This window comes from Clarias gariepinus, chromosome 12, assembly GCF_024256425.1.
Source record: "Clarias gariepinus isolate MV-2021 ecotype Netherlands chromosome 12, CGAR_prim_01v2, whole genome shotgun sequence".
NCBI lineage: Eukaryota > Metazoa > Chordata > Actinopteri > Siluriformes > Clariidae > Clarias > Clarias gariepinus.
In genome coordinates, this window is record NC_071111.1 from 7,468,030 (window position 1) to 7,493,945 (window position 25,916).

Here is a 25,916-nt window from a genome sequence, read left to right on the forward strand (position 1 = left end):
AAAGCAGACTAGATGTAATTTCCTCTTTTCTGATAGTGAGATCTATTAACTTCCACTCTCTAATTTAAAGTTTGACTGGTCAAGAAATATGGTGCTGCTATACCCTGGCTGTCCATTTTAATAGGAACGTCAGTGGCCAGTCATGTCCGATGCATAAAATCATAAAAGAACACACAAGAGAAAATATGATGATCTCCTAGCCTGGCTGGTTCAAGTATTTCTGTCAAAAAAAAAAAAAAGCATTTTCATGATGCAAGATTTACACAGAAACCACAAAACATGCTTTTTTTGAGAAGGGAGTTCAATTAAAAATTGTTCAGGTTTTTTGAAGGACTGGCCCTGAGCAGTTTCAGAGTAATGTTTTTTGTTTGTTAAGTCACACAGTGACCTTTAAATCATTCAAGCATTAAAAAACCCTCTAACTTAAGGAATGTAACAGTGCGAAACAGGCGTAGGTGATCAGAACAGATGATCAGGCCGGTGATTAGTATACTAGTAAGTGGTTGGAACAGACGAGAGGGGAAATGAGGTTGCTGCTCAGGTTATTGCATAAACAACTTTTTTTAATTTATTTTTTATTGTATTTTCAGGGACTTTGCAGACTGTCACAGTAAAATATTTGTTCTCTCTACTTTAATTCAGTGTACATCAGTTACTCACACACTCATCGTCTATCGCTTTATCCTGTATTTAGGGTTGCGGGGACCTGGAGCCTATCTCAGAATGCTTAGGGCACGAGGCGGGGTACACCCTTGACAGGGTACCAATCCATCTCAGGGCACACACACACACACATACACTCAATCACACACTACTTTGCACAGTACTGTACAAGTATTTTTTTTTAACCCCACGAACTTTAAATACAATCAAATTATGTTTGTCCTGGCAGTTTATAATTTATCCGATTTAGATTTTCATATAAACTCTAACAATGAAGTTAGTATAAATGCAGGTAATAAACTAATTAGCTTATCATACATTTAGCTTAAAATACCTAAGCTACCCCTTTTTTTTTATCTATTTGAATTTCCCCCAATTTAGTAATTTACCAATCCCTAACAACTAACTAGAACATATTCTATTGCCTTATTCATGTAATACATATATAATTAAAATGCTTTGAGCATCGGCAGTATGCTGATATTGATATTGTGATAAAATGTCACAGTACACTGTTCTGAGATATCGCAAATACTTTATTCTTTTCTAATATAAAATATACGTATTGATCAAAACCGATCGGAAGATATTATTTATTAGAATGCATTTACAGCAGGACCTCGGCTTACAAATTTAATTCATATCATAGGCAAGTTCTTATGTGAAAGTTCGTATCGTTAAATAATGTAAATGAAGATAAACTGTTTCCGCCTCTTAATATTTGATAAAAACCACACGAAAAAAAATGGAAACAGTGAACTTTTTGAACCTGAACCTATCAGTCATTCTTTAGACGGCCCATCATCACTTCCTGTATGTAAATCTTAATTAATTAGTAAGCACATAATTCAACGTTTGCTCGGCTTTCCGCATCTTACTATACAGTATATCCAGTTAATGAGAGGCAGACCATGTGGCCGTGCCACGTTTGCTTCGATCTGAAGTCATGTTTCGGGATCATTCGTCTGGATTCCGAGCCCAATCTAGAAATCATGCAGTGTTTATTCTGGGAGAACAGACTGACAGACTGAGCGTCTGAGATTAGCTGTGTATGTGTATATCCCAGGCATTACGTGTATTTGGGGGAAGCTCTCTCTCTTTCTCTCCCCTTTTACCCCGCTGTTACATTTTCAAGTCGACTTTATAAAGGTCAGCTCTTATACGCCGGCTTTAAAGCGGGTTACGGTTTCAATTTCGTGCAAGTCCAAATGGATGAATTCAAGAACACTTATTAGGCGCTGACCCAGGAAATCGCTGCTCTGACTTCCGCAGGATATTGAATCTGGTTTTTGCTTTATTCGCTGGACAAATGTAGTCGCGTAATGGGCTGCTGAAGATTTCTACTTCGAGGGTCAAACAGACATTTAGCTAGATTTCTGAAAAATGACTGAGTGTTAATAAAAAGACAAGGTGAGCACCAGGATTTACAATTCAGAGATGTAAGGTTAAGCATTTGGATTTTATTTTATTTTATTTTAAATGACGATCAGAGGGTAGATATCTGGCATGAAATATGTCTTGAGTATCGCGTGTTATTGAAGTGTTACAGTTTTAAGGACACTGCCTTTAATAAATCAACTGATTTTTTTTATGTTTACTTTAAGACAAAGAGTATTCGAAATAAAGAGGGTTAGACAGAAGACAGAAGTTATTGTATTTTATCTTTCATATTAAATAAAAAATATGTATTAAAAGCTATTTTACCTTTTAGACAGTAACAGTTGTTGTAAAAAAAAAACATGCAGCCGTCTTTTTCCTACAGCATTATTAGTCTTAAAGCAGGCAGTAAATAACATTATCTCAGACGTGACGTGCCGACTCCGTGCGTCACCCTCTCACTTGTTTGCTCTTTCCTCTCGGCCCCGCACACGTCCACGGCGCCGACCCTCAGAAATGACTATTGACGGCGAGTTTATTTTCTGTCAGCCATAAAAGCAAATTTAGGGGCCGACCCTGTTGTTTTTACATCGTTGTTGTCGAGGTGGCGGAGGCGAAGTGCTCCGTCCCATCACCCAGGCAACACCATTAAGCCAAAGTAGAGGCTTTATTGACCATGATGTCACGCTTGGAGGGACAGAATCAATATTTTCCTTAATGTTGTCTTCCATTTAGATCTTCATGTCCGGCATTTTGTTTTTTATTTCTGCTGTTTGTCCTTAGGTTGTGTGTGGGATTTTTTCTTTTTTCTTAAAGCACTCTGCCGAGGCTGGAGAACCTGATAGGAGGAAATAGTTTTCTCGGTTTGGTGCTTCTGTCACCGGTGTTGACTCTAATGTTCACCTTTGCCCCCTTTAATAGGTTTTTTTTTTTTCTCGTCAGAAGGTAAAGCGAGTGAAATGAAAAATTATAAAGATCTTTATATATAAAATGATTTTTTTCCCCACTGGACTGATAGACAGCAAACAGAAAAGTCCTCTAACTTTTTTACTGTAATTGTGTTAGACTTGTGACATGCAGTGTAATGTAAGAAGAGTAGAAGTAAACCAAAAAAAAAAAAAAATCACCACTACAGTTTTTTGTGTTTTTTTTTCTTTGCTGTCATTCACATTACCTTTTTTCACTAAACCAATCCTGCGTTGCACTTTAGCATGTTAAACTCGCGTAAGTGGTTACGTAATGCTTTTTACTACAAAGTTTTATTACCTGATGAACATTGAACATATTCATTGTTATCAATATTATTAAGTGCATTTTTATGGAAATCTGATCACTGATAGTTAAAAAAAACTCTCATGAGCGTGACCTTTTGTAAGTGAGTTCCATTTCATTTTTATAACATTTTTAACAAGTGTGATCTAATTGCACTTTATTTGAAATTTAAATCATGGAGAAATTATGTGTAATTATCCAAACTGATTATGAATTAATAAAAAAGTTTCTATATTTGGGCTGCCCTGTCTTGGTAAGGTGGATATGAAGGTGGTTTGATTATTTTAATTGAAAATTCTGTGTAAGACTTTACAGTTTCCCTCTTTACATCTTCCCCTGATTGCCTTCCTGTAGTCCATGCTAGTTCTTTACATGCACCTAGCAAACTAGCTGAGGTTAAAGATTTCCATAAAATCTTTAGTTCCTTTAAAAAGAAATAGTTCAGCTTTATTTTTTTATATTTTTTGTTTTCCTCCGAAATTTCTCTCCTAATTTATTTAGGAAACTAGTTTAGTATAGACAGTTTATTTGGTTAGACAAATTGCATCTGAATGGCATCTAATACAGGTCGTCTTTGATTTACGAACGAGTTCTGTTCCTCGTTCGTAAGTCGGATTGGTTTTCAAGGCCGACAAAGTGAGTCTTATACGCCTTTGACACAAATATACATTGTAAACCATAACAATTCACTTGACGAATTGACCATGTGGGCACAAACCGTAACTGTGCCTAAGGAAATGATGATGAAGTGTTGTCTCTGCGCGTTTAAATCTCGAGGGGAATCCCAGGCGTCATTTTGTCTCTGAGCTGTTTTTCACTGTTTCGGACTGTGAACAGTCTTGTTGAGGATTTTCCGAAATTATGATTATTCACTATCAGGACAGCTTTACAGGATAGACATTTTCTATCATCAAAAATCAAGCCCCTTTTTGAGTCCTAAATTTGAACATGCACTCATACAAGTGCTTGTTTTTTTGTTTTTGTTTTTTTTTTACTTCTGGTAAACAACGATTCTTTGTTTCTTGCTCATCTGAGAGAGTTGCCGCATTTAAAAGTCTACCGTTTGACGAATGTGTCTCATTTCTCAGAGTGTACTGGCCACCAGTAAAACAGCAATATTACCGCTCTGGGTTTTAGGGATTCAGCACTAGATTATATTTCAGAACATACTCGGCTCTTTTCTGCGGGACATTGTTTTCCTTGAACATTTTAAATGTAGAGAAGTTAAATAATTAATGATCCACCTTTACTTTGCTAATGTTCAAACTATAAAAAACAAGCAATTCACAATCAAACAAATGATACTTCATGCCTTTTGTTTTGTGTATGCACGCAACAAAAGCACTCATAACAAACAAAAAAATTTTTAGCCTTTAAATCCCGCTTATTCTCCTTCTCTTTTTTCCTCTCTCTCTCTCTCTCTCTCTCTCTCTCCTCGCCTTTTTTTTCTCTTTTTTTATTCTCAGTGGTATAGCTTAGTATCTCTGCATGGAGTTGAGCCTGATTTGAGTTTTTATTTCTTTTTCTGTTTGATCATCTTTTAATTAAATTGAATGAAAGTAAAGACAGCCTTCTTCTCCTCATAGCCACTGCAATTAAGCGCTATTGAACAGCGGGGTTTCTAAAAATTTGCGTAGGAGGAAATGTAAAGCTGAGATGGACCATTGTTTAGTTTCTGCTCTGGTTCTGGAATTGAAACTAAACTGCATTAATAGTGAATGTGAATAACTAATGTGGTGTGCTAATAAAAGAAGAAAAACATTGTGTTGGGACATTCATTCATTCATTATTAAGTCACGATTTCTGGGCTTCTTGTTCAGGAATATTTAAGTTTTACAGTTCTAAGAAAAACAGTCACCTAAAACTCCTACTATAGTATTTGACTACACTTAATTAAAGATCCCATATTTTACTATTTCTTAGATAAAATCCCCTTTAAACCATGTGACAGAACTTTTTGAACTGTTCCACTTCCACTTGCGGGAGGTCACAGACGCCCATGATTGGCACAGAGTGCCTCCCATCCCTCCCCTCTGAGAGAGCTCGGCCAATCATATCTCTCTCCATGCCCCGGCTGCTGGAGTCTATAGTATCACCCGGGATTCAAACTTGCAATCTCCAGATTATAGAACGGGCACTTCACCACTGCGTCATTCGGAGGCCTTAACGGTGCATCTTTAATACCCCAAACTTCCTCAGTTTCACTTCTCCTCCAAATGCATTGTTTTAGTGTCTATATGTAAATGAGCTACTGCTGCATCTGTAGTAGAGTTGTTGTTTTTTATAGTAGAGCTGTATACCTTACCACTTGGTGAGATTCAAATCAAACCATGTGCTGTTTGTGGAATCTAAAGTTTTCTGTATCTGAAATCAGTGAATAGATTCTTATTTTTTGTGATAGACTTCGACGCAAGTCAAAAGCAGGATAGCAACTTAGTGACTTAATACATAACTTCTTTAACCACCTATGTGCATTGCTTTTGCCAATGCTGTCGTCTCCATACACGTTCTGTAGCGGCATGGGAGACCCTCGACTGCGACTTTACAAACAGGATTGGGATTAAGTATGGCGCGAATGCATGGCTTGCGTTTGAGAATATCTTGAGTAGGACCTTTGAATCAAGGAAGAGTGAATCTACCAGCGTATGAGATTTGAACCACCTCGATCAGTCAATTCCCATTTTTGCATTACCTTTGGTATAGCCGTCATGTTGAAACGTGATATATAAAAAATTGTTACTTTGCTGCCCAACTCCACATGTCCATAAGTCAGTTTTGGAAAAGAGAAAATGTTTTCTTAGAAGTTTTATTGATTATTTTTTGTCCAAAAGTAGCACATCATAATGTTTTCTGATTCAGAGCTGGAAAGGTCGATAAATAAGAACATAAATATGACATACAGCAAAAAGAATAAGCAGATAAGCCGAGACGGCTCCATAGACAGCAGTTAATAATCCTGACTTTTTGTACTAGACAGCACATCGCATTTCCAGTCAATCCCAAAGTGCACACAATCGAATAACTGCAAATTGAAATATTCCCCACATGATCAGTCGTAAAATGATGTAAAGTGTCCCCATGCTTTAGAGGAGGCTGTTTTTTGTGCGTTTCCCTGACTTTGCCATTTACATCAAAATTTTTTTAGTCTAAATGGAGTGACGTTATGCTCCACAGCGTGTTTCATAACCCAAACTTTTCTTTTCTTGAATGTTTTCAAATTCTTTTTACACTTAATTTGAAATTAACTAAATGCTACTAAACTCACCTAACTAGCAAATTCTAGCTAGTCACTTACCCCTGGCCTAAATTCCTGCCAGAGAGAAAAGTGATGCACAGCTTGTTGCAGCATCTAGATTTTTATAATTTTTTTTAGATTTGTATGTTTTAGAATAGTATGTTTTGGGTAGTTTTTTTGTTTGTTGTCTAATGAGTGTGTTTAAGTTTGATGAGATTGACTGACCATCAGCACAGTTGGTCCTCTCTCTCTTTCTCTCTCTCTCTCTAAAATGTCTTCACGTTTCATCTCACATTGTCTTCTCTCCTCGATGCCCCTTTCATTTTGTTTTTGTCACCCCTGTTCTGTTTCGTTGATGCCACATGACTTAAAGGCCAGAGGGTCCATAGAAATTACTTTGATTGATTTATTTTGCGGTTGTAATATCTCTCTAGCCTTTATTTATTTACTTATTCTTCACCTCACCGCAGAGCAGGGCCCGAACCCACAGCAGCCGCAGGAAGAAGGGTAGGCCACGCTCATGCAAAATTCAACAGGTGCTTTCACAGACATTAGTCTTTTTTTATGAATATTACATGCGTTGTTGAGAAAACCGTTTGGCGGATAACCGTTACGCAAGTGTGGCAGGATCGGTGCATTGAGATGTATAGCAGGAGGGAGTTGACAGGAAACAGGACGATACATTAATGAAGGAATGAGAGGTGTGTGTGTGTGTGTGTGGGGGGGGGGGGGTGTAAGTGATCTCATACTCGGATTACGATTATAATTTGTTTATTTACTTTTCGTTATGGAGAAAGTATGACCTGAGGTATGTTATCTATTTTCTTTTTTTTGGGGGTCCCAGATGAATACCGCATTTTAACCGTAAAATGTGTTGCTTTTAAAAAATATATATTTTTAATTAGTTAATTAGAATTCTGCACAATTCAAAAACACACAATAAATATCGCGATCCGGACCTGTGCAATTATTTAATCTCAAAAGCTGCAGTTTATTACAGGTAATATACACATAGTCAGGAGTTTATGTTGAGGTTGTTAATAATTTAGCTAATTGTTATTTATTTATTTTATATAATTTTAAGCTTATAAATAAATATGGGCAAACATTCTTAACAAGATAATTTCTGCTATAAGTTGCTATTCACCTTGATAAATACATTTAAATTCAAAATGGTACATTTGGTCATTAAATATCACAGGTTAAATCTTAATCCATTTTAGTTTTTATCAATTTCTGCAGCCCTAGCGATTTATACAGTACTGTGCAAAAGTCTTAGGCACATGTTATTTGCTGTACCAAGTTTGTTATACATGTTTATCATGCCTGCATAGTTATGTACAAAATCAAAAAAAAAAAAATAATATATACAGTGGTGTGAAAAACTATTTGCCCCCTTCCTGATTTCTTATTCTTTTGCATGTTTGTCACACTTAAATGTTTCTGCTCATCAAAAACCGTTAACTATTAGTCAAAGATAACATAATTGAACACAAAATGCAGTTTTTAAATGAAGTTTTACGTTATTAAGGGAGAAAAAAAACTCCAAATCTACATGGCCCTGTGTGAAAAAGTGATTGCCCCCCTTGTTAATTTCTGTAGTCACCCCCAGGCCTGATTACTGCCACACCTGTTTCAATCAAGAAATCACTTAAATAGGAGCTACCTGACACAGAGAAGTAGACCAAAAGCACCTCAAAAGCTAGACATCATGCCAAGATCCAAAGAAATTCAGGAACAAATGAGAACAAAAGTAATTGAGATCTATCAGTCTGGTAAAGGTTATAAAGCCATTTCTAAAGCTTTGGGACTCCAGCGAACCACAGTGAGAGCCATTATCCACAAATGGCAAAAACATGGAACAGTGGTGAACCTTCCCAGGAGTGGCCGGCCGACCAAAATTACCCCAAGAGCGCAGAGACAACTCATCCGAGAGGCCACAAAAGACCCCAGGACAACATCTAAAGAACTGCAGGCCTCACTTGCCTCAATTAAGGTCAGTGTTCACGACTCCACCATAAGAAAGAGACTGGGCAAAAACGGCCTGCATGGCAGATTTCCAAGGCGCAAACCACTTTTAAGCAAAAAGAACATTAAGGCTCGTCTCAATTTTGCTAAAAAACATCTCAATGATTGCCAAGACTTTTGGGAAAATACCTTTTTTTGGGAAAAAACTTTTCGGGAGGTGCATGTCCCGTTACATCTGGCGTAAAAGTAACACAGCATTTCAGAAAAAGAACATCATACCAACAGTAAAATATGGTGGTGGTAGTGTGATGGTCTGGGTTGTTTTGCTGCTTCAGGACCTGGAAGGCTTGCTGTGATAGATGGAACCATGAATTCTACTGTCTACCAAAAAATCCTGAAGGAGAAAGTCCGTCCATCTGTTCGTCAACTCAAGCTGAAGCGATCTTGGGTGCTGCAGCAGGACAATGACCCAAAACACACCAGCAAATCCACCTCTGAATGGCTGAAGAAAAACAAAATGAAGACTTTGGAGTGGCCTAGTCAAAATCCTGACCTGAATCCTATTGAGATGTTGTGGCATGACCCTAAAAAGGCGGTTCATGCTAGAAAACCCTCTAATAAAGCTGAATTACAACAATTCTGCAAAGATGAGTGGGCCAAAATTCCTCCAGAGCGCTGTAAAAGACTCGTTGCAAGTTATCGCAAACGCTTGATTGCAGTTATTGCTGCTAAGGGTGGCCCAACCAGTTATTAGGTTCAGGGGGCAATTACTTTTTCACACAGGGCCATGTAGGTTTGGATTTTTTTTCTCCCTAAATAATAAAAACCATCATTTAAAAACTGCATTTTGTGTTAACTTGTGTTATCTTTGACTAATAGTTAAATGTGTTTGATGATCAGAAACATTTTGTGTGACAAACATGCAAAAAAATAAGAAATCAGGAAGGGGGCAAATAGTTTTTCACACCACTGTATATATATATATATATATATATATATATATATATAGTACAAGACAGACCAGTCTTTAGATGAAAACAAAAAACCTAATGTATGCTCCCGGTATTTGCATAAAAATAGAAAGGAGCGAGTGTAACAAAGTTACCAGAAGAACTCATATTCTCCAACAAGCTCAGTAAAACCTAACAGCTGTTTTACTTTTACTAAACCTAACAGCTGTTTTACTGTTTAACTTATATAAGTCTTGGACACATACAAAAATATGGCATAAGCAAAAGATGCTTTTGAAAACATTTCTGCATAAAAGAAACTTCTTTAAAGGGTAATAAACAGTTAATATTTGGAGTGAAAACTCGTGGAGTTCCTCCTAAATCAGGAGTTTTAGACACAGATTTGTGCAGTTTTATATAAAAAAAAACGCTGTTAGGTTTTACAGGTTAATAGTTACACACATGGCTTCAATTGTTGTGCCAAAAATAATCACTTCTTTAAATCTTAAACAAAATCTGAAGCAGCTGTTCAGGTGTTAATTGTTCAAGATTGTTAAGTAAACTTATGAAACCTTCGTCTGTGGCAGGTTACAAAATGAAAATATCTAAAACGTAGGATGGATAGGAATGTTGACGGATGAAAAGAGTAAATATATGTGGTTCAAATCAGCCTTTAAAAAAAAAAAATCTTTTTGTAGGCGGTGAATGCTGCCATTAAAATAATGTTAAATAATGGTAAATTGAACTAAATGTTGTGACAAATACGATTTTTCATTAGATTTGATTCCTTGGCACTAATTCACTAGTTTACCGTTTGATTTCCTCTAAGTTGCTTTATTTCATACTGGTTTTGAAGTATTATAAACCATTGAAAATATTACAATCAAATAATAAACATTAAAATGCTTTGTTGATTGTTTAAATCTCATATAAAGCATAAACAGTAATATAGTACTTTTGCAAGAAATGAGAGTCTATTTCCAGTACTTTCCAAAAGATTCAAGTAGTTTGTATTTTCTATAAAAGCTGTGGTATATTTTTACAGAAAATGTCAATTTTATGCCATTGAGTCATTAAATCAAATCGACTAACCTAAGATTTGATTAATCCCAAAATTGAACAAATCATACAGCTAGCAGGGTTAGCGATGTAAGCTAACTGTAACATAAAGGCGTCAGTGATCTCTTCTGCTACTTTCTAAGCGTTATTGTCTTGGGAATATTGTCAGAATAAAATATTGCTTAAGTATGAACTCAAGCTCTAAGTGAAGGAGCTGAAAAAACAAGTTTTGGTTCATCACTTCACTGTGTCATTGCTAATTTACATGTAGCTAAGAAAGTCTCAATTTGCATGTTGATCGTCGGTCATAGCGGCATTTCGTGGTTCGAAAATATTCTTATTCTCGTCTGGATGCCCCTGCTGCAGGCTCTGTGGGAAAGCCACGTAAGCCACTGAAGGCACAGATTTAAAGTGTTTCTGTTTGTTTTAACTCATTCTTCTCTGAAGATGAACACCGTGTTCACGAGCCACACTATTTATTGACCCACACAGGCATTAGGATCACAGAACGTGTCTGTATGAGCAGCTCAGACCTGAGCATCTAATAAGCAGCGACCAAAATATCTCCCAAACACTCATCCTTCTTTTGCTCTACTTTATTTATTTAATTATCGCTAACACCTTTAGACAGCGGCTTATGTTACATCTGTAACAGCAAGCTTTTAGACTTCCTGCCTGCTAGCCGTTGTGGAGTATTCCATTATCTACGCCGGCTTCATGACTATAACGCACCCCATTCTGGCGACATGTTGAAGAGTTGTTTTTTTTTTTTCCCAGTTTGGTCTAATAATTTAGACTGGCTTGTTTGCTTCCTGCAGTTAAGACCGGAGAACTCCGTGACGTAGCCTAGCTCTTAGCCTCGCTTTCTTCCTGATGTAAGGAGCTTTTAGCGAAGATTTGCTTCGTTGTCCTTTCCCGCAAACCCTCAGTCCATTAGTTCTCTTTGTGGTTTGACCTTCAGAGTTTGGCTTTTTAATGGCCTCGGCTTTGAGCGAAAATGCTAACGCGGTTAGAAACGAAATATCTGCTCTGCTTAGTAGATGGAGTCGAATATGCCTTCCGTCATACATGGTATGATGCTCAGACTATCTATCCCATTATCTTTTACTTCAGACTTCTGTATTGCATTGAAAAATGTAGAAATTAAACAGATAAAGTGAAGCACATGATGAACTAGTAGGAATACACAAATGTGTACCGTTACAATAAAGTGTTTTAATAGTCATTACACTATTTATCAGTTGATTACTTTTAAGCACGCAGTTTAAACATTACCAAAATGTACTTGAGACTGGCCTCTAAAGCTGAGTTAGCTGGCTAGCTTTTGGTGTGTGTGCGTGTAATTTTATCATCAAATCAGCATTTTCTGTGTAATTTTCAAAGCTGATTTCTTAAAAAACAAAAACAAAGTTTTTTTCAGGTAACTATCTAATGTTTAAGTAATTTGTAACTGTTACTGTATATTGTGTGTTAACTTTTAAGTTAACATTTTAAACTTTTTCCTAGTTCTTCGGCTGCAAATTTTATTTCCCAATTGCGTATGACTGAACTTAATAGAAAACGCCTATTCTTACTTTCAAACTTTGCTTTTGTGACTTACCTAGGTAATAAATTTTTTTTTATTTACTCATTTTCCAGAACATTCCAGATCAGTGTATCAAGGATTTTCTATATCTTAGAGTTTATAATTTTTTACTGTACAGACTATAAATCCTGCATAATGTGTTTTAATTCTATTTATCTTGCTAATGTAAAATTTTTACCCAGAATTTTTTTACACTGTGTATGTACAGGTGAAAATTAGAAAAATAGAATATCGTGCAAAAGTTCATTTATTTCAGTAATGCAACTTGAAAGGTGAAAATAATATAGACTCATTACATGCAAAGCAAAATAGTTCAAGCCGTGATTTGTCATAATTGAGATGATTATGGCATACAGCTTATGAAAACCCCAAATTCACAATCTCAGAAAATTATTTTCTGAAAATTATTGACTGAATATTACACGCAGTCAATAAAACAAGGATTGTACATAGAACATACCGGACCTCTGAAAAGTGTAAGTATGCATATGTGCTCAGTACTTGGTTTGGGCCCCTTTTGCAGCAATTAGTGCCTCAGTGCGGTGTGGCATGTAAGCTATCAGTCTGTGGCTGAGGTGTTATGGAAGACCAGGATGCTTCAATAGGGGCCTTCAGCTCTTCTGCATTGTTCGGTCTCATGTCTCTCATCTTTTTCTTGGCAATGCCTATAGATTCTCTATGTGGTTCAGGTCAGGTGAGTTTGCTGGCAATGAAGCAGAGTGGACCAACACCAGCAGATGACATGGCTCCCCAAATCAACACAGACTGTGGAAACTTCACACTGGACTTCAATCATTTTGCAGTGTGTGCCTCTCCATTCTTCCTTCAGACTCTGGGTCCTTTGTTTCCAAATGAGATGCAAAAGTTGCTCTCATCAGAAAAGAGGACTTTGGACCACTGAGCAACAGACCAGTTCTTTTTTCTTTAGCCCAGGTAAGACGCTTCTGATGTTGTTTGTTGTTCAGGAGAGGCTTGGCCCATGTCCAGGATCCGTCTGTGTGTGGTGGCTCTTGATGCACCGACTCCAGCCTCAGTCCACTCCTTGTGAAAGTCCCCAACACTTTTTAATGGCCTTTTCTTGACAAGCCTCTCCAGGCTGCGGTCATCCCTGCTGCTTGTACATCTTTTTCTTCCACACTTTTCCCTTCCACATAACTTTCTATTAATGTGCTTTGACACAGCACTTTGGGAAAATCCAACTTCTTTTGCAATTACCTTTTGAGGCTTTCCCTCCTTATGTAGGATGTCAATGATGGTTTTCTGAAATAAATGAACTTTTGCACAATATTCAAATTTTTCGAGTGTTACCTATATACACAAGGAACTCGTACAGAGTCAGCGAAAAAATGTATACACACTTTGGAAAAAGGAAAATAGTATGATGTATATTATGTTAATATAATATTAAATATATTATTATATTATTATTATCATAATATCATATATCAATATGTAATGTATAGCAATACCTTTAATATTTAAATATTTATATATATTCTTTTTTCCTGAAGTGTGTGAAGATGAATGTATATATATGAAATGTATATGTATGAATGAAATGTTTCTGTATTTGTGTATATTTTTGTTTATATATTACTAAAAACAAAATACAAGTTTAGGTTAGTTTTCTAAGTGAGCACGCAGGCCTAAATCTAAATCAAAGGCGGCAGTAAGTGTTTTCCAAACGTATTCCTCTGTCTGTGTGGCCAATCTATCAAGATAAGAGCGAAGAAGTACTCCGTGACAGCGTCTGCTGAAATGTGCGAAGCTTACGAGGCGTATTCCGGCATGACTGTCGGGGATCAAGACAAATCCCGTATACAGGACTTTGAACACCGCCATCAAGGAGCGTATAACGGAAACACAAGAGTATATGTGGTGACATGATAGGGATTTACGCGAAGACTAAAGGAAAGTCGCAGATAAAAAAAAAACAAAAAACTAATCTCTTTTAAACATTCTTGTTCATTTTTTGTGTAACTCGAGTGTAAATACGAGGGTGAGTCAAAAATTATCCGCACTCCAGTTGTTTAAAACGTCTGTTGGCCGTACTATCGTATCTGTGCAGGTGTGCACTAGTTCATTTGTAACTGCGGTGCGACGCCCCACTTGGACGCACACGGAAGAAGCATTCAGTGATCTTTTTAAAAAAGAATCATCCATGGTGACGAGACACAGATTCATCACTATGAGCCTGAGAGTAAACGCCAGAGTATGGAACAGAAACATGCTCAATCGCCGAACAAAAAGATCAAAAGTCAAAACCATCAGCTGGAAAATTCATCAACGCTTACAGTTTTCTGAGATTCTCCAGGGCCAGAAGTATTGGAACATTATCATGGGGGGAAAAAAGGTTCAACAATCAACAGTGCTCATTACAGTGAGATGCTTATTGAAGAGCTGAAGACTAAACTTCAGATTAAACACAGAACTGATATCCGAGGATGTTCTGATCTTGCACATTTCTGCCCACACTGTCCACACTCAAACTTTGTTTTTTGTAGTCCTGATCTCGCTCCATCTGACTTTCACCTAGGATTAGTCCCCTGAAAGCAGACCTACAAGGAAAAAGATTGACTACTGATGAAGAAGTGAAGACAGCGGTGCATTTGTGTCTCGCAGCTCAGCCGTAAACATTTTTTTCAAAAGAAAGCTTGTTGACAGATGGACACAAATGTATTACAAATCAAAAAGTCAAAAATAAAAGTCTTTTCTAAAAGGTAATTGTAATAAACTCTACAACCAGAGTGTTGATACCTTTTTTTTCTTCTTTTTTATTTTTCCTTTTTTTATTCAGATATTATGTCAATGAAAATAGGTTGATTTCTAAATTTCATTACCCAGGTCACAGAATCAGGAGATGAATGGACATTTTCTTTCTTTTCTACTTACTTTTACAACATAAGCAATTAGGTAATAATGTATTCTATCTAGGAACAAAATGTGTGTGAGGTTCTTTGATTTAATTACTATTACAGCAATGCCAGGGTTTAAGATAGTATTTGTTATTTTTTGGTTTATTTTTGTTCAACTGGTTGTTGCCAGATATATTATTATTATTATTATTTTCCCACCTAAATTTACCAGCAACATTAAATTTAATTAATGCAGTCTCAATTAATTAAATAAAGTGTGCAAGGAGGTGTGTCCTTATTTCTCTGTTTTTGCATCAGTTGTATTTTCTTGTTTAATAAGTGAACATTTTTTCTCACACACACACACACACACACACACACACTGTCATTTTCTACTCTCTCATTTTTCAAACAACATGTGTTCTTTTCAAACAAACGCAAAATATCACACAGTGCCCTTTCTGGATTTATGTACTGAAGTATAGATTGACCTATTACATTAGGTCTGTGTGTGTGTGTGTGTGTGTCTTTCTTTTACCCTTCTGTATGTGTGTGTTTATTGCTTAGTATCTGCAGATCCTCCATGTTGTTTGTGTTTGCATAGGTGGTATAATTATATTTTGCATCGTTCATCCATCCATCCCTTCTGGCTCTGGCTTTTTCTTTTTTTTTTGTGAATTCAGTGGCTGTTTGATTGAAAACAGAGCGCCGCAGATTACAGTTTACATCTTGCAGAGTTTACACTGCAAATCACGCCGCCGGCATGGTGGCGAGGGACGTTGCCTAGCAACAGACCGAACTCTGAGATGTTTCCGAGGGTTCAGCAGGGTTTTAGGAGGACTGTTTAGCGCTCCGGCGCTTTTTAGACACGAATAAACAAACAAGAAGTCGAACTTGTTAATGAAAGTTTTTAACTCGTGTCTCGTTCTCAGCGGCGCTGCTATCTGTCGCGTCAGCACCGTGGCCGGGATCTTATTGGGTTGATCTTTTAAGGGGGGAATTGCATCATTGAACAGTTGGAGCACCTGGAGATGTCGGAAGTTTTTAATGAAACGTTGTATCAACTACGTTAAAACAGGGTGATCGGTGAAGGTTATAAAATCTAACAACATGTATAATATAATGAAAAAAACTAAAACAGTCGTTAACCTGTTCTTTAATAGTGAACTTTGTTAGTAAAACCGAGTCGGTAATGACTTGGCACACTTTAAGATCATTACTAGTGATGCGTCTGAGGTGTATCACGTTTGACTGGCAGGTGTGTATTTCCATGTTTTGGGGTATTCGCATGATCTTTTAAATGACACAGTTTTAAAGAGGATAAAATAAGATCAAGTAATTTGTTGCTTGTAAATTTAATAGTTTACGGTTTATACCCGATTAAAAATTGAGACTCTTTTGCTTCATGAAACTGAAACCTCCTGCTTCATAACTAATTTCACATTTTCCAACACATTCACATTTGGCGAGTCCCCTTCTGTGCTCAACTGTACCACAGGCAATTTCTTCCTCCCCAAATACCAACATTATGCTTGTTGTCTTCGCCATTCGTATGAAACGTGGCTCCTCGCTGGAAACACAATGCTTTTCGAAACCTTTGCCTCATTTTTAAGTTTCTGTTGTATAACAATACAGAATTAAGAGTAAAACATTAAACTTAGTTTTTACACATCTTGTTAAAGTTTGAGAAGTGTTGTTAGAATACAAAAGTATGTAATTCTTTGGGAAACCATGTATAATAATTTAATATACAGTATGTTACATGTCACATGCTCTTCAGTGGCAGTGTGTCATGCCAAAATGGTGAATCGGAAGCCACTTTGGATGTTAATCTAACTTAATTGTGTAGCACGAGGGCTGTTTAAGTCAAACCCGGGACTTTTAAATGTGGAGCATTCAAAAGCATTTTTAGGAAATGTTCAAAGATCATATTTCTACCCATTTTTTTAGCCAGGGACACAATGTTGCCGACAGATAAATGTTTGTTGCGACAGGCTTCTTTAAAATGTTTTCACCGTTTAAATATTTAACTACGGGCTAAGATTCTCATCAGCGCACTTTGCCCGAAGTGTGCTCCTGTAAATGCCAATGTTTTCCTCTTTCATTCATTAGAAATTTCATCACGAGTCCGGGGTTCGGCTCGAAACATAAAAAATCCAGCTGAATACTGTGAATATAAAAGCAAAGAAAGAGCGAAATATCATTGTACTGTGTTGTTCAGTAGTTAAAGGAATTCCAATCAGACATGTGATCGTAATGGTTTCATTCTAACCTGACTCCACCCACATTCCTCCCGATACTTTAGCAAGAAAGTAACCTGAGGTATGGGTGATTAGGTGCAGTACAGCTGACTTGGCAGTGGCAACAATGTCAAAATGTGTGTTCACGGTTAATTTCCCGAACTACTGTGGAAGTACTTTCCTGTGTGTTCTTGGGTCTAATGTAGCATTCTTTCAGAGGTAATGGACTGAGTGTTATGTCTGACTTTTATGTCTGCTCTGTAACTTTTTTTTTTTCCCTTTCCTTTTTTTCGCTGTGTGTGTGTAGGTTGGAGAAGGAGCGTGCCCGAGTGACGGCTCAGGCCCACGCAGACGCTCAGAGCCACGTTCAGGACGAGGTGAGCAGAATCCTGGCCTCAGAGAGAGCGGTGCTGAGAGAGAGGGTCACCGCCGATGAGGAGCGTCTCCGAATTAAACTCTTAGTGAGTAACCAATCCATAAATCATACAACCACCGGCGTAAAAAAATTAATAAATAAAAATGTTCAAGATGACTGTTAACGGAATAAGACAACATCCTTAAATAATAAGTCAATTATTATGTCAGCTTTTTAAATGTCCCCCTTTAATGCCCTGGCTTATGCCCTAGTGGATTTTTTTATTATTCCAATTCCACCATAAAACATTTATTTGTAATATAAACCCATTTCTGAGCCAATTTTTACGTCTTTAGCGGTCTCATAAAACTGTAATTCGCTCCGTGTTCAGGATTGCTTCAGGTAAGAACTTAACCTCCAGCAAGCGAGTGTGGCTAATTATGGACTGCAGTGAATAAGATGGAGTATAATTACAAATTGTGAAGTAGCACAGATCGGCTCAGTGCTCCATCACGCCGGTGTCGCTCCGGGCGAGGAGCAGAGCGGCCGTAACGGGAGGGTCGTGACCAGCGCGGGGTGAAATGTCAGGGTCCCGATGGCTGAGGTCTGATGGGAGATCGGAAGGGCTGATCGGTTATGTGTGACCGATTTGTGTGTTTGTGTGTCTCACCCGGCGTCCGGTTTCTACATGAGGTGTACTGTAGTGCGTTATTGGTAATCAGAATATTGTTGATATTACATTTATTTAACAGTTCAGAAGTTGAAGTAGTATAGCTGAGTGTTGTGTTGGTGAAAATAGATTGAGATCACTTTTTATTCTGTTTTTTACTTTTTTTATTTGAAGGCTGTTTTTACATTAGGATCCCTGGAGCATGAGAGCGTCACTCCTGACATTTTTTCTGAAATATCGATAATATTAGACATAGCGTACAGGGTTCACTTACTTTTCCTCTTCTTCTCTTGTGTTTAATGGCGGCTCACAAACCAGGTAGGAGCACACTGCCACCTGCTGTATCGGAGAGCAAAAATACACAAGCATGACCCGAGAACGGAGAACAAAAATAGTGTAAACGCTGGCAGCAATTGTTTCTGTGCATCAGTGTGCCAAAGCCCTCAGTGTGTTAAAGGGCACCTATTATGCAGAATTCACTTTTTATTACAGTTTTAAGGCATTTAGTAGAGGGGTCCTGCATAGGGACATGCATAGGGCTTTAGAAAGAGACTTTTTTGGGAGTGAAAGCCAGTGAAAATGTCAGCATTTGTCACGTGATTGTACTCAAGTGAAAGAGAGAGAAAGAGAAAGAGAGAGCTCGGCTGTCCAGAGCAACAAAAAAAAAAAAAAAAATTAAAAACGCATATTAATCGCTGTATTTTAAAAATGTCAGCAGTGACATAATCACCTTATTGCACACTGCGAGATCGTAACAACCCTAGTTTTAGATTTATCTGCTTAAAATCAAACTTCTCTTCAACGTTATGAGTAATTAAATGACTGTGTTTACTTTCCTCTGATTTCTTATAAGATTAGTTTTCTCCCCCCTTAATGGCCTTCGTGAGATTTGAGACTTCCATAGCCAATTGGAAATTGATTTCCTCGTAAACCGCACGTGAAAACAAACGACCTACAACCATAACAGGCGTAGTGTAGCATAGGTTTCTTGACTCCGTAGAGCTTCCTTACGACACCTCTCAAACAAGTGCGTAAAATTATACTACATGATTTTGGTGAAGGAGGAGGCCGCCGATGCTAGAAGATAATCAATAAACATCTGTGTTAATCTAAAAAAAAAAAAAAAAAAGTGTTGTGTTGTATCGTAGATGTGTGTGTGTGTGTGTGTTTTTTTTTTTCGCAGCATATTGCGCGTTGTAAACACATTCCTGAGACGAGCGCTTCCTGTATTGGTTGTGACAGGTCGATTATTTTGAACATTGCACGCCCTGGAGTGTGTGAGCTGTTTACAAAGCTGCAGTATTGATTATACCGCTCATTTCACACGTTGTTCCAGCTCCGTAATATCAAATTGAATCGTTTGGATTAGGACGGTGTGATACCATAATTCTCGTCTGCAGGAGTGTGTGTGTGTGTGTGTGTGTGTGTGTGTGTGTGTGTGTGTGTGTTTTCAGATAAATGGGTTTGTGAGTTTATAAAGCGGGCACTCCTTTACGAAATCCTTGCTCCTGGTTACACACATTAGACTTTACAGGTCCTTCTACTAATTAAAACGCCGTTATGTCAATTTTTTAAATCTCCCTTAATTAAAGTTCCTAATATTTGAGTGTCTTCATGCCTATAAAAATCTATTTAGTTTGCTGAGTGTGATGTTTGTAGAGCTTAATGATGTTTTAAAAAAGGTTTTTGTCAGTTATATACAGGAGGAAAATTGTTTGCTCATGCTTTTCTCCCTACATGTTTGTGTTTCAGTATCACTTCTTAGCAGCTTCACTTCACTTTCCCTCTCGCTGCATACTCAATAAATCAGACAATCATGCAGCTATAGCTATATAATATCACATTCTTATAATAACTTTGAGACTCAGAGCAAATCATTACATCCTTAAAGTTTAAAATAATTCCCATATAGATCCCAGTTCCATGACATCGATTTCATTTTTTCAAGAAATGTATTTGAATCTGAATCCAATCAATCGCTGCACCACAAGACCAGGACGTGAACATCAGAACATTTTTTCTTAGGTGGATGAGTTATTTTGCAGCTTCTTGAATTGTCTTGAAGGTATATACACAAATGTCATATCCAATCCTAAAGGTATATACACAAATATGTCTCATCTGATCTTAAAGGTATATACACAATTGTAATATTCAATCCCTAAGCTTTATACACAAATATGTTGTATCTGATCCTAAAGGTATATACACAAATATGTCATATCCGATCTTAAAGGTATATACACGATTGTAATATTCAAATCCTAAAGGTATATAGACAAATATGTCGTATCCGATCTTAAAGATATATACACGATTGTAATATCCGATCCTAACGGTATATAGACAAATATGTCATATCCGATCCTAAAGGGTATATTAACGATTATGTCATCTAATCCTAAAGGTATAGACACAATTATGACATATCCAGTCCTAAAGGTATATACACAAATTTCTCCTATCCGATCTTAAAGGTATATACATGAATATGTCGTATCCAATCTTAAAGGTATGTACACGATTGTAATATTCAAATCCTAAAGGTATATACACAAATATGTCGTATCCGATCTTAAAGATATATACACGATTGTAATATCCGATCCTAACGGTATATAGACAAATATGTCATATCCGATCCTAAAGGTATATTCACGATTATGTCATCTAATCCTAAAGGTATAGACACAATTATGACATATCCAGTCCTAAAGGTATATACACAAATTTCTCCTATCCGATCTTAAAGGTATATACATGAATATGTCGTATCCAATCTTAAAGGTATGTACATGAATATGTCGTATCTGATCTTAAAGGTGTATACGAATATGTCACATCCAGTTTTAAAGATATGTCACATCTGATTTTAAAGGTATATACACACAGATCATATGGAGTTTTAAAGATTTACTCATATGTTGCATACGATCAGATATACACTCGTATGTCACATCGGGTCTGAGGAGTATATACAACCATATCCAGTCTTAAAAGTATATATACACAACCATGTATCATAATCCATATTTAAGGTACTGTATAAACATAAATATGTCAAATCCAGTTTTAAAGGTCTACACAGATGGGGAACGTTTGGCCTCTGAGGTGTGGCTCCACAGGGCCTCTGGGGGTGTGATGTGGTATGTGGCACCAGGACGGTGGCAGCACATCTTTTGGGTGTTGTCATTTGCGAGTGGGACCTAATTGTAGTGGACCTGTATGATTGTGCATGACGGACTGTGGTGTACTGCGTGTTGTGGTGTCTTTCTTCTGTTGCCAGCATTGACTTATTTTTGGAGAATTTAGACTGGATGGGCCTCTGGTCTCTGTGGGTGTGGGTGAGCCTTAGGTGCTCATCATCCTCTCACCATTCTGCTGGTATATGGTTGGTAATCAACGTTGTTCATATTTATTCACATTCAGTCTTAACAGTGCAGAATTAGAGACTGGTTGCTGAAATGTTATTGGATAACGTCACGGCGTTTTTATTTAAATTTTTTGTTTATTTCTTACTTACATTCTTCCTCTTGTTCTTCCTCCACTATCTTAAAAAAATTAATTAATAAAAAAAACACATTACTGGCACTGCATCTACAGTACAGAGTTTTCATTACTGCTATACATGTGTTTATGAAGCTGATTAACTGCATGACTCATGTTTTCAAGGTTTTCTCATGATTTCTTACTGCAAAAAAAACAAACAAACAAAAAAAGATTTATGCAGCGACATGTTTAGCTGGTTTTTAACGAATGAAAAATCAGTGTACAGGAGTGTGGGATATGATGCCGATCGATACCTGGGCCTTATATCGCAGGACGATGTCGGCTGTAGCATGCTTGTAATTGGAAATTGAAATGAGCTTAAATCGCCTCTAAGACATCAATAAGTGCTTGAAAGTACTTGCCGGAGGTAATGTGCAGTTCTGCTGTACTCAGCACGCCACAACTAGATGGACCTTTCAAAGATGATTTGCTTCGTCCTTTGTCCAATCAGGCTGGACTCCTTGGCTTTCATGCGTTTCTTTTGTCTTGAACCTTCAGCTCCATGGGCCAGCGGTTGTATGTGAGGGTTTTGGGAGTTTAGAACACTGCATAAACAAACTGTTTAACATATGAGGTGAGGGATTACACACTGAACATATTTAAAACAGGGTGCTAAGCTTTAGCATTCTTTATTGCTGGAGATGTACAGTAGCACCCACCAAGGGTAGCTTTTATTTAGAAAGGTGTATTCAGGTTTTCAACACAGTATGTACATACAAATGCAAATATTTTTGTACATTATCGTTCCCTTTTTATCACTGGAAAAAATTACAACATTCATTTCCGAACTGTCCAAATGTTATATAAATTCAGTTCAGTTAAATTTTATTTATATAGCAATTTATTTTGTTGTTTGTTTACAATAGTCTCTGTCCCAAAGCAGCTTTACAGTATCACAAAGAAAATTAGGGAAATGAGTTTGAAAAGAGTGAGCTTTTGACCTGAGTAGTTTTTAAATCAAGAAAAAAAAAAGAAATAGGTGGCCTTCATTATTATGTGGTATATATGTTATTATTAGTTAATACTAATGATAAACTAATACTTAAATAGATTTTTTGCTTCAGTATCAAGTGTACCAAAATTTTTTATTTTTTTTTAATAACTCTTAACCTAATGTTTTTTTTTTTTATCATGGGGGTGTAAACTTTTGCAACCCTTTTAAATTTCTTTTTGAATAGTCACTTTAAAAACTTTCAGCCTGCGTGCATGTCATTCAGATTAATGAAGTAGAAATGTCCCTTTATGCACAATGTAATATTCTTCTCTTTCAGTTTTAGACGTGATTGAAGGGGAGGAATCTGACGTTCGTGCCGTAATTGATCTGCCGCGTTTTGATGTATTGTCATGCCCCAAATTGTTCCTTTTTTTTTTTAACACCAGAAACAAAAAGTTAAATGCTTTGTGTAGATATCAATGTAAGAGTGTGCAAAAGAGAAAGCGAGAGACAGAGTTTATTTTTATTTATTTATTTATTTTTTTTCTCCCCCCCCCCTCATTTCACATCCCAGGAGATATCTATCGATCTCAGCCTCATCAGGATTCAGGTCCAGCTTCGGCCTGTCGTCTCTGCGTGTCACCTACAATAGAATCTGTACTCGTGACCGCTCCGCTGCATTCACACAGAATTGCTGCAATGTGCCAAAATTAGCCTCGCCAATTACCTGGGCCAAATCTGCTGCGCTCATGATGACACGAGTCAGTTGCTGCGCTACAGCTGGATATTCAGGGCTTCTTCTTCTTCTCTCAGCACTCGTCCTTCTGTCAGGATCCCAAACTTATAGCTCTGCTGTTTATAGCACAGTTATAGTGGACCTCACATAGCTGAGATACAGTTAGTTAGTGTAGTGCGCGTTTGTTAAACGGGTAATTTATACGTTTAGTTTGTTACGATTTTCACAATTTTATGAGTTAAATCATGATACTGTACATTTGTTTAACATTTTAATTTTTTTGTCATCTCCGAACGTAATGTTGCATTCCTCCCTTTGACTGTACGCCACCATCTCTGCACAAGAACAATGCAATTTAACACTTCATAGCGTCCTGCGATTTTACAGTACTTCAGGAGCGTGTTCTTAAGTCGGATTTGTTCGACAAAGTGAGACTTATACGCCTTTAACATGAATATGCAGTGTAAAGCATACCAATCTACTTGATTAAATCTCTGTCCCCCTTTCCCCACACTGTCATCATGTTGCCCAAAAACTGTAACCACGCCTAAGGAAATTAATCTCACATGTCAAATATAACAGTGTTTTTGTCTGCGCCTTTAAATCACAAGTGGAATCCCAGACGGCATTTTGTCTCAAAGCTTTTTCTCCACTGGAATGTAAAGTATTGGAAATTGTTGAGGATTTTGTAAAATTAGAATTATTCACCATCAGGAAAGACATTTTCTATCATCGTGCTCCCGGACTGATTCATTGAAACAGGTCGACTCGTTTCTCCCACACCCCCACACACACACATACAATAAATCGGATTTTAGACATTTTATACATTTACTCACACACTGAAAATATTGTACTGTATATAATTGGAAATGTTGGTATCTGGTGCACGACAATGCTAATTTTTTGTACAATACACGTGAGCTAAAGTACTTCCATGATTTTAACGGAAGTAGAACCGCAGTCCGTTCATATCTTCACGAATTTATAACTCGAGCTTTTGTAAGTCGGGGACTCCCTGTACTGCCTAGTTAATTTTTACCCACCTTGTTGTATTTATATTCAGTAGTCCTAAAAGTCGTGTGCTTTGTGTCGACTCATTTCACAGAGGAAACCTTTTTGCAAACCTGTTCAATATTTGATTTTCTTTTTCGCTGGAAGCAGTTCCCTAAGAACATCTCAATTAAAGAAAAGAAAAACCCTACAAGCCCCCTTCGTGTTCGTGTTGTTGTATCACGCAGGAGACCCCTTACTCCTAACAATTCAGCGTCTCGTCTTTTAACCCTGGCGTCACAGCTAATGTGTGAATCATTCAACCTGAGAAGTGAAGAGAATTTTTCCTCCATGCTTGTAAAATCTGAGACGCTTCTCGCCCCGGCTCATACAGGGGTCTCAGTGCTTGAGCTTCATCAAATTTGAGTTTGATTGAACTTTAATTGCACCTGCAAAGCATAAAATCCAAAGCGGGATGACTCGCTCATGCTCCGTCTTTCTGTTGGAAAATGGTGGTGAAGTGATTTTGCTTCAGCACATCATCAGTATGCAGCTGAATAACTGTGCAGCGGTTTTGCCAGTACGTAGCCGTTTGTAGCCCGTGGTGTAAATTTAAACGCTTAATGTAATGATCGTGTCAGCTTCTAAATAATCGAATCCTATTCCAATGAAACCTTGAATCAACTTTTGCCTTAAATGCCTCTTTCTATCAATTTGAAGGTTTATAATGACGTTAACCCAGAGCAAATCATTTTGAAAAAATGTTAGAAAGCTCTGCTTAAGACATGATGTTTCTGGATCGTTTATTTTATTGAGTTTGTTCTTTTCAATGGATTTTTTTTTTTTTACCAGTTGTTCATAAAGCCTGTCTTTATGTAGAATATTAGTGCCATCTTAAAAACATAGACACTTTTCCTCCATCCTTTTCTTTGGTACTGTTTGGCTTTGTTCAAATTCTCAGATATTTAGCATTAATTCCTGTAATGAGATTTTTAATTCGTCATTTTTTTTTTTTTTTCTCCAATCAATGTCCTTCTTCAGCCGTGGTCTCGTCACTGAACGATACAGCTCATACCTTAAAATCCCTGCGCAAATCAAAATCGGAAGTTATCCTACAACAAACCGCGTCGTCGAGAGCACAAATTTCTGAACAAGAATTTGGGTGACTCACGCCTTCCAGCGAAGACTGCGTCTCCAATCAATCATAAAACACATTATTTTATTCAGACATGGCACACTCCCTGGAGCAAACGCTTCAATCAAGCAGCAAGTCATCAATCTCCTGCCCCAGTGTCGAGAGCGACTTGCCTTATGGCTGCAGGATTGTGATTTGTTAAGACAATAGAACTTTTAACCACCACATCCTTCCGTCCTCGGTCCCTAGCTCGGGAAATAAATCGCGAATGGTTTGGACAGTATATCTCCGGATAGTCCTACAGAGTACACCAAAAACTGGGGCCTCCTGGTGCAAGTGC

The 25,916-nt window shown here is 37.3% G+C and overlaps 1 protein-coding gene across 1 annotated transcript in view; it reads left to right on the forward strand.

Annotated features, from left to right (window-relative positions):
- Positions 1–25,916, forward strand: part of chchd3a (coiled-coil-helix-coiled-coil-helix domain containing 3a) — a 99,671-nt gene that overhangs the window by 21,718 nt on the left and 52,037 nt on the right. Inside the window, exon 4 of the mRNA XM_053508113.1 lies at positions 17,512–17,665. Coding sequence (XP_053364088.1) covers positions 17,512–17,665 — 154 coding nt within the window. The remainder of the gene's footprint in view (positions 1–17,511; positions 17,666–25,916) is intronic.